At 36.7% G+C, this 9,263-nt stretch overlaps 1 protein-coding gene across 1 annotated transcript; it reads right to left on the bottom strand.

Moving 5' to 3' along the window:
- Positions 1 to 6,682: 6,682 nt before the first annotated feature.
- Positions 6,683 to 8,024, bottom strand: LOC132644267 (uncharacterized). Its single transcript, XM_060360852.1, has 2 exons — positions 7,843 to 8,024; positions 6,683 to 7,724 (listed from the first exon to the last, which is right to left on the bottom strand). The coding sequence occupies exons 1-2, from the start codon at positions 8,022 to 8,024 to the stop codon at positions 6,683 to 6,685; spliced, it is 1,224 nt and encodes a 407-aa protein (XP_060216835.1).
- Between the last annotated feature and the right edge of the window lie 1,239 nt (positions 8,025 to 9,263).

Genomic DNA, 9,263 nt, shown 5'->3' with positions numbered 1-9,263 from the left:
TTAATTGCATAAAGTTTAGTAATTAAAATTATAATGACATCTATTTAGTTCAGTTATTTCATTAAAATGGTAACTCGGCCCCACAGGGAGGTAACTATTTTGGTGAGATTAATTGGAAGGAGATAGTAAACCTTTTAGTTTGAAAATTTTCCTATGCCCACAGGTACGGATTGTTTTCTAGTTTTATTTTGGTTTACTAGTCTAATAAAGTTAAGTAAATTCTGTGCATGTGTTGCAACCTCTACCCACAGGAAGGTCTTGAATTTACTTGGAATCGGTATTTACGCGATTCACTTTGATGGTTTGTACTTCATAGCTTATGTGTGCATCCTTGTTTTGCAGTTTTCACAGCTTTTCCTACTACTATCTTTAATGAGAATGCTCGAATTCCGATGTTGTCTGGTGACAAATTTACTGAATGGAAGGAGAAAGTCCTTCTCACTTTAGGGTGCTCGGATTTGGATTTGGCAATTCGTGTGGAAGAACCACCTAAACCCACGGAATCAAGTACGCCAGATGCTAAGGCTTATTATGAGCGGTGGGAACGATCTAATCGCTTGAGCTTGATGCTCATAAATGCTCATATAAGCCAAAGCATTAGGGGTTCCATCCCTAATAGCGATAAGGTCAAAGCTTATATGAAGGCAATTGAGGAACAATTTGTAAGCTCTGACAAGGCGCTGGCCAGCACCCTTATGAAGAGGCTCTCAAGTATGACCTTTGATAGAAGTCGTACAGTGCGCGAGCACATTATGGAGATGATAGACATTGCTGCTAAACTCAAGTCCCTTGAGGTTGATATGTCTGCGCCATTTCTTGTGCACTTTATCCTCAACTCTCTTCCTGCGGAATATGGTCTGTTCAAGATATCTTACAACACGCATAAAGATAAATGGTCAATTAATGAACTCCTGACCATGTGTGTTCAAAAAGAGGAGAGGTTGAAGCATGAGATACCTGAAAGTGTTAATTTGGTGACTCATGATAAAAGAAATGCGAAGAAGGGCAAAAGTGTTCCTATGAAGAAGAAAGGCATTGTTGATAAAAATTCTTGCCGTTTCTGCAAAAAGAAGGGACACTGGAAGAAAGATTGCCTGAAATACAAGAAATGGCTTGAGAAGAAAGTTAATTTTACCTTTGTATGTTATGAATCTAATTTTACTGAAGTTTCTGATAATACATGGTGGATCGATTCTGGTTCCACGACTCATATTGCTAAAACCATGCAGGGTTTTCTAACTCTAAGGAAGCCGATGGGAAGTGAACAAAAAGTTTATTCTGGAAATGGGATGCCATCAACTGTGGAAGGCGTGGGGACTTATAGGCTTATTTTAAAAGATGGTTTTCAATTAGATTTAGAAAAAACTTTTTATGTTCCATCGTATTCTAGAAATTTAATTTCTCTTTCAAGACTATCAGTTGCTGGTTATGATTTCAATTTTCATTATTCTTCAGTTAAACTTTTGAAAGATAATAAAGTTATTGGTTTTGGAAATTTGGATGGAAGATTATTTAAATTTGAGCTAGACCCCACGATTGAATGTAATGTTTTAACTCTGCATGATAAAGAAATTGGCACTAAGAGATGTATTATCAATGAGAACTCATCAAGTCTTTGACACAAAAGATTGGGACATATCTCAATTGACAGAATCAAAAGGTTAGTTCATGATGGAGTTCTAGAAGCTCTTGATTTTTCTGACTTTGGGACTTGTGTGGACTGCATAAAGGGTAAGCAGACCAACAAATCCACTAAAGGTGCCAAAAGGAGTTCTCAATTGCTTGAGATCATACATACAGATATTTGTGGACCTTTTCCTACCCCTTGCTTGAATGGTGAAAGATATTTCATCTCGTTTATTGATGACTATTCAAGGTACATGTATCTTTATTTTCTGTTTAACAAACCAGAAGCACTTGATGCTTTTAAAGTTTACAAAACAGAAGTAGAGAAACAGACAGGAGATCAGATCAAAATTGTAAGGTCTGACAGGGGTGGCGAATATTATGGTAGGTACACAGATAAGGGACAAGTTAAGGGTCCATTTGCTGAGTTCCTTGAAAGTGAAGGTATAATTTCCCAATATACCATGCCAGGAACACCACAACAAAATGGTGTGGCAGAAAGAAGGAACCGAACATTAATGGACATGGTAAGAAGCATGATTAGCAGATCGAGTTTGCCTTTATCCTTATGGAGTGAAGCCTTAAAAACCGTTGTGTATATTTTAAATAGGGTTCCATCCAAGGCTGTTCCCAAGACACCTTTTGAATTATGGAAAGGATGGAAACCTAGTTTAAGCCATTTACACATTTGGGGATGTCCAACTGAGGTGAGGGTTTATAACCTCATTTGAAAAAATTGGATGAAAGAACAATAAGTGGTTTCTTTATAGGCTATGCAGTTAACTCTAAAGGATTTAGGTTCTATTGTCCTTCTCATTCTCCTAAAATTGTTGAGGCTAGAAATGCTAAATTTCTTGAGGAACATGAAGTAAGTGGGAGTGGTTCGACTCAAGTGGTGGAATTGCAAGAGATAAGGGAACCACCTGTGGTACCTTTATATATTGGGAACTTGAATGTAGTTCAGACAAATTCTCATGAACTGTCTGAAGAGCAACAAGTTCGAGAGCTACCACCACATGAGGAGCCACATGAAGATCAATCCACTTTACCTGAACCTATTGAAGGAGTGTCTGAACCAGTGGGAGTAAGAAAATCCTCAAGAGTTCGCAAGCCAGCAATTTCTAGTGACTATGTTGTATACCTTCAAGAGTCTGATCATGATATTGGACTTAAAGATGATCCATGCTCTTTTTCACAAGCCATGAGTGGAGAGAACTCCACACTTTGGTATGATGCCATGAAAAAAGAGTTGGAATCTATGGCTAAGAATAAAGTTTGGAATCTCGTTAAATTACCAGAAGGAGTCTCTACTAGAGGATCCAAATGGGTTTATAAAACCAAAAGAGATTCATCTGTTAATATTGAACGATATAAAGCTAGACTTGTAGCCAAGGGTTTCACTCAAAAGGAAGGCATTGATTACCATGAAACCTTCTCTCCAGTTTCAAAGAAGGATTCATTAAGAATAATTATGGCATTAGTAGCTCATTTTGATTTAGAGCTACATCAAATGGATGTGAAAACAACTTTCTTGAATGGAGATCTTGAAGAGGAGGTATACATGCGTCAGCCTGAAGGTTTTTGTGATAAGGATAATAGTCACCTTGTTTGCAAGTTGAATAAATCCATTTATGAACTAAAACAGGCTTCCCGCCAATGGTATATTAAATTTCATAATATTGTTTCTTCATTTGGATTTACGGAGAACATCATTGATCAGTGTATATACCTTAAGACAAGTGGGAGCAAATATATTTTCCTAGTCCTATATGTGGATGATATTTTACTTGCTAGTAGTGATCTGGCATTGTTGCATGAGACGAAACATTTTCTTATTCAGAATTTTGAAATGAAGGATATGGGTGAAGCCTCATATGTCATTGGTATAGAGATTCACAGAGATAGATCTCAAAGATTACTTGGACTATCTCAAAAGGCCTACATTGAAAGAGTTCTGGAAAGATTTGGAATGAAGAACTGTTCACCTATTGCAGCACCCATCATTAAAGGTGACAAATTCTCATTGAATCAATGTCCACAAAATGCATTGGAACAAGAGCAAATGAAAGGCATTCCCTATGCTTCGCTTGTTGGGAGTCTTATGTATGCACAGGTCTGTACTAGACCTGATATTGCCTTTGCAGTAGGAATGCTTGGCAGATATCAAAGTAACCCTGGTCTTGATCATTGGAAAGCTGGTAAAAGGGTTTTGAGATATTTGCAAGGACCCAAGGATGTTAAGCTCACATACAAATATTCTGACTCATTGGATGTCATTGGATATTCAGACTCTGATTTGGGTGGATGCAAAGACTTTGGTAAATCTACTTCTGGATACATTTTCCTTCTTGCTGGAGGCGCTGTATCTTGGAGGAGTGTTAAGCAAACCATTGTTGCAACATCCACAATGGAAGCTGAGTTTATTGCATGCTATGAAGCTACATCACAGGCGTTATGGTTGAAGAATTTCATTTCGGGCCTTAGAGTTGTCGATTCTATAGCAAGGCCATTGAGAATTTTATGTGATAATTCAGCTGCAATATTCTTTTCGAAGAATAATAAAAGTGGCAGCCAAAGCAAGCACATCGACATAAAGTATTTGATGGTTAGAGACTATGTCAAGAAGCAAGATGTGAGTTTTGAACATGTTAGTACTACTTTGATGATTGCTGATCCTATGACTAAAGGTTTACCAGCTAATGCTTTCAAGGATCATGTAACCCGTATGGATCTTAGTAACTCAGTTTAGTCTTGCTTTTGTTTTCTAACACTTTGTCTAGACATTATCGTTTCTTTGTTATACATGACAGTGCACATTTTGGTTTTCATGTATTATGTTGTGATCATTGAATCAATAAAGTTGGACTCTGAATGACTTATATTAAGTTATTCATAAAGATGTTGGACACTTTGTTAGAATATATTATACATCGTAATACATGGTAGGAAGTGTTTGTTTAAAAGCATGACCGCCATGATTCGTGTAGTAATGTGTTCTAGTTGAAGTGCTTGTTGCATAACAATTTAGATGAGTGAATCAAGTTTATGGCCATGATTATCACTCAAACAATTATCTGATTATAATATGCGGGCCAAGTGGGAGAATGTAAGAATATTGTCTTTTTAATGAGACATTTAATGTGGCCCACAATTATAGTAACAAATTATTTACCTTCTCTTCCAAGTAAATAATGAATATAGCAGATAATAATTTTGATTATGCATATCCGGAAGTTTCCTTGATGGGAGGAAACATTTATTAGGTGTCCCTAGGGTAACCATATTTTATGGAAAAGTCCCTAGGGTTAAAGTTATTGCCTAAGAGTCCCTAGCCTACCTATAAATACGCTTGTGACTCCATCAGTCCAGAATTCTGAAATTGTGATAGGCATAGGCTAGAAGGCTCTAGGGTTTTTTCACTATTCCTTTCAGGGTTACAATTCGGTAGTAAAATAAAGAAGGTGATTCTCACACTTGAACAACTATGGCTGAAGGTAAGTTCCTGTTTAATATTCCGCTGCGATGACTCTGTGTGTATGTGTTAAGAATTACAACATAATATTCTTATTTTAAGTATTGTAAATTATTAGTTGGATGGTCATTGTAAAAATTACTACTACGTGTTTCGATTACTCTTGATTAAATTTTGTCTCAAATTTGTGAATACTTACTCAGTTATCTTTTATTTACTTTGGCCCTCGTTGACCAGTTACCTTAAAAAGTTATTTATTCCTTCGTTTCAATTTAAATGTCTTAGTTAGATGGGTCCGACTCCTCTTCATTTCTCTTATCTCCATTTTCCCCAAGTTCTAGCTTAAATTAGGGACACGTGACATATGTTAGAATCAATGACTAAGATTTAATTAACTAAAGAAAGGACTTAACCATGATTAGAATAATAAATTTTTCTTTCAAAATTTTGACAATGCCACAAATCTAGCTAAAACATTATCTCTTCCATCAATATATTAAAAAAATTCAACCACTGGATTTTATACTTCGTTTTTTTTTTTTTTTTTAAAAGTAAATTTTAGTCCCATGGGACTATTTTCTATCTATTAAATACTAAGTTTTTTTTCTTTTCCGTCCTTGCTGATTTTTTTAAAACATATTTCTTTACTTCTTTTGAGATATTACTACATGGGATATATTTGTTGGGTACTTTGATTAAAAGATCCATTTCAAGTCTTCAATTGAGTAATTAATCCAATAAACGAAATAATTCCTTTTCTTACGATTAAGAGAATTAGACTTAATTATAATTAACAATTAATAAAGAATGGTTAGAACTCCAGCCTACATGTTCTGAAAATTACAAAGTGATTCATAATCAGCTATATGATTAGTAAAAGTTAAAAAAAAAAAAATTACCTCCAAAGCTTCCCCCGCAACCTAGCTCTAAGAATTACTCAAATCCAGTGGTAATATAATTCTTTTAATATATTGATGGAAGAGATTATGTTTTAGGTAGAATTGTGGGATTGTCATTTTTTGAAAGTTTTTTTTTTTTTTTTAATTTTCCGCCATAGGTGGCGTCTCCCTTGTATTGATAAAGACATAGAATACAGCAAAGAGGCCAGGGGGGAGCTTAGCTACCACCCTTCCTGGGGTTAAACGGGGTTACAAAAAAATTCCCCATTACCCGAGAAGTTGCAACAAAAGAATCATATGTCCCTTCCTATAAGAACAAAGAGAAAAGAGATGAAGGAGGCATATGTAGCAAAAGAATAAGCACTATACAGAAGAAATCCTTAGCGGCTTCTAAATTGTATCTTAACATGCTTGCGCCTGAACGATGGCATTTGGATTAAATCAAGTCTGAAGGGGCCGAGGGCCTCTTTTGGGAGGTTATTACAGTTGTAGACGATCACATCTTGTCCCCTTGTGCTCACTTTAGCCATGGCATCCGCTACTTGATTCCCTTCCCTAAAACAGTGTTGTGCCACCACATTTATCTGAGAAATAATCTTTCTAGTCTCCTCAATAATATGGTACAGTTGCCAAGGTACAACACAAGCATAGTTCAACATATCTACGACAAACTTAGAGTCACACTCTAAAATGACATTATGCAAACCATTCTAAGCCCAAAGAGGGCAGCCTTTGCCTCAGCGTGGTTGTGGCTGCCCATATCTAAACTTTTTGCAAAAGCCATATACATATGGCCAGCATAATCCCTGATAACACCACCTGCCCCGATGTGACCATCATTGTATTTACTACCATCCGTATTTAATTTTACCCAATTCAGTTCGGGCCTTTCCCATTTAATAATGGTACATTTGAACTCGTCTCGAGAGTTCATGAGAGTATTGCAAATCTCTGGCCAGTTAGAGGCCCAGTTGATGTTCAAATCATATTTAGCCAGGATCCATTTGAGATGAAAGAGAATTTGATAGACAGTTCTAGAAACATACATCTTTTTCTCACCGAATTTAGCAGCACACCTAGATTTCCACAACTCCCAGATAGTGATCAATGGTAAGACTGTTAGAATTTCCTTGTGGACCGAACTAAAATGCTTGGCGCTCCACCATTTCAACAACATAGCAATAATAGAAACATCCTCCCAAATGATCCCGAGAGGGGCCCCAAAAAATTTCCACACTTTGGTTGCACAGTCCCCATTTACAAAAGTATGCAGCAAAGTCTCTCTTTGTGGCACAAAACAACAGTGACATCTAGAGACGAGAGAAATGTTGAATCGCAATAAAATGTCATCGAAAGGCAACTTTCTTTTAAGAGCTCTCCATATTTGGAAGGAAATTTTAAAGGGGAGAAATTTATGCCAAAGCTTAGCAAAAATGTTCATGTTATTTCTGGACTGCCTCAACAAGTTCCAAGCAGATTTAGTAGAAAACTTACCTGACACTGACGACATCCAAATAGCAAGATCTGGAATATCAAGATCACCAAACTCAATGGAATTAATGAGTTCAATAATATATTCAGGAAGTTGTTGAAGCTCAGGAAAGGCCCATTCTCCATCGATTTTGGCATCTTTCACTAGTAACTTTAAGTTTGCCCCTCCTGTCTCGACCATAAGTGCTAAAGCCACTTGACCGGTCCAGTTGTCCCACCATAAACTAATATCTCCCCTATTAATTCTCCAGAGGATATGTTTTTCAGCTTCCTCTTTTATCTCCTTGAATTTCTTCCAACAATGAGACTGCCCAGATTGATATTTTATTGATATTTTCTCTCAACTAGTCCAACCCTTTTGCAATATTTGGCAAGTAGGAAATTTGACCATAAGGTTCTGACCGATCGAAATCTCCACCATCTTTTGTAAGCAAAACTCTTCGATATTTCCTTAATTCTTCTAAACCCCAACCCTCCTTCCTTTGTAGGATAACATAATTTGTCCCATGAAGACCAATGGTAACGATTTTTCCCATCAGAGGATCCCCAAAAAAATTTGGCCAAGTAAGCTTCAATTTGTTTTATGACAGTTTTGGGGGGGGGGGATTAATAGCAGCCAAAAGATGAAGGGGTTAGGATTGCAAAACATGTTTGATGAGCACTGCCCTTCCCCATATAGATAAGAGTTTACCTTGCCAACCATTGTTTTTTCTTACAATTTTGGACACCACGTCATTGAATAAAACAATCTTCTTTCTTCCCACATAAAGGGGGCACCCCAGCTAAGTTATAGGAAAATCACAATGTTTGTAACCAGTAGAGAGTTTGAGCGCCCGGATTAGATTATCAGCAGTATCTTGAGCCACTAAAAAGCAGCTCTTGTTGGCATTGATCAGCTGACCCGAACACTCCTCATAGAACCTAAGCTGTTGAAGGACCAGCTCAATAGAAGGCCGAGTTCCAGATGTGAAGATGATCAGATCATCTGCATAAGCAAGATGCGTAATCTGAGGGCTACGAGGCTGCATTTGAAAAACAGAGAATTGGGGATGCAAAGGGAGTTTGTTTAACAACTTGGAAAGAACCTCGACCCCTAGTAGAAAAAGAGACGGGAATAGAGGATCCCCTTGTTTTAATCCTCTGGAAGAATGAAAGAAGCCCCTCCTGTGACCATTAATCAAGATGGAGTACCAGTTCCCAGAGACAAGTCTCAATACTATATTGATCCACATGTCAGAACAACTGCCTTCATTTTTTGAAAGTAAATAAAGAAAATAAGTATGATTTTAATCATGGTTAGGACCTTTCTTTAGTTAATTAAATATTAGCCATTAATTCTAACCTATGCCATGTATCTCTAATCTAAGTTAGAATTTGGGGAAAATGGAGAAAAGAGAAATGGAGAGGAGTCGAATGTTATATCTATGTGTTCAAGACAATATTTTAACAAAATCAGTTTCTGTTTTAAGAATCTAAAGACAAAAAAATGTTAAGGACAAAAATAGAATAAGTAGAAATTTCTGAGCCCACAAGTTTCTTGTGTGTCCTTAAGAAATCTAGTCCCCTCACAGTTGCCAAAGGTTACTGGATTAATTTCTTCCAGGATAGAACGAAAAAACTATTCTGTAATAGCGGCAATGCAAATTATAGAATTTCGGTGAACTCAAAGATCGACAACAAATCACACTGGACACTTACTATTTTTGTTTGAAAAAATTATGCAGAATGCAGAAGAGAGAGGGGAGTAAAAGCGCAGTTTTTCTTTTCTGGAAAAT

Source organism: Lycium barbarum, chromosome 6 (assembly GCF_019175385.1).
Source record: "Lycium barbarum isolate Lr01 chromosome 6, ASM1917538v2, whole genome shotgun sequence".
Classification (NCBI taxonomy): domain Eukaryota; kingdom Viridiplantae; phylum Streptophyta; class Magnoliopsida; order Solanales; family Solanaceae; genus Lycium; species Lycium barbarum.
The sequence above is the reverse complement of the archived record's forward strand: the minus strand, read 5'-3'. Positions and strand labels throughout refer to the sequence as shown.

Bases quoted from the DNA above. Each gene is read 5' to 3' on its own strand.
- LOC132644267 (XM_060360852.1), bottom strand. From the start codon at position 8,024: ATGGGAAAAATCGTTACCATTGGTCTTCATGGGACAAATTATGTTATC. The intron at 7,725-7,842 runs GTTGGACTAGTT...GAGAATTAATAG, and splicing joins TTGCCAAATATTGCAAAAGG to GGGAGATATTAGTTTATGGT.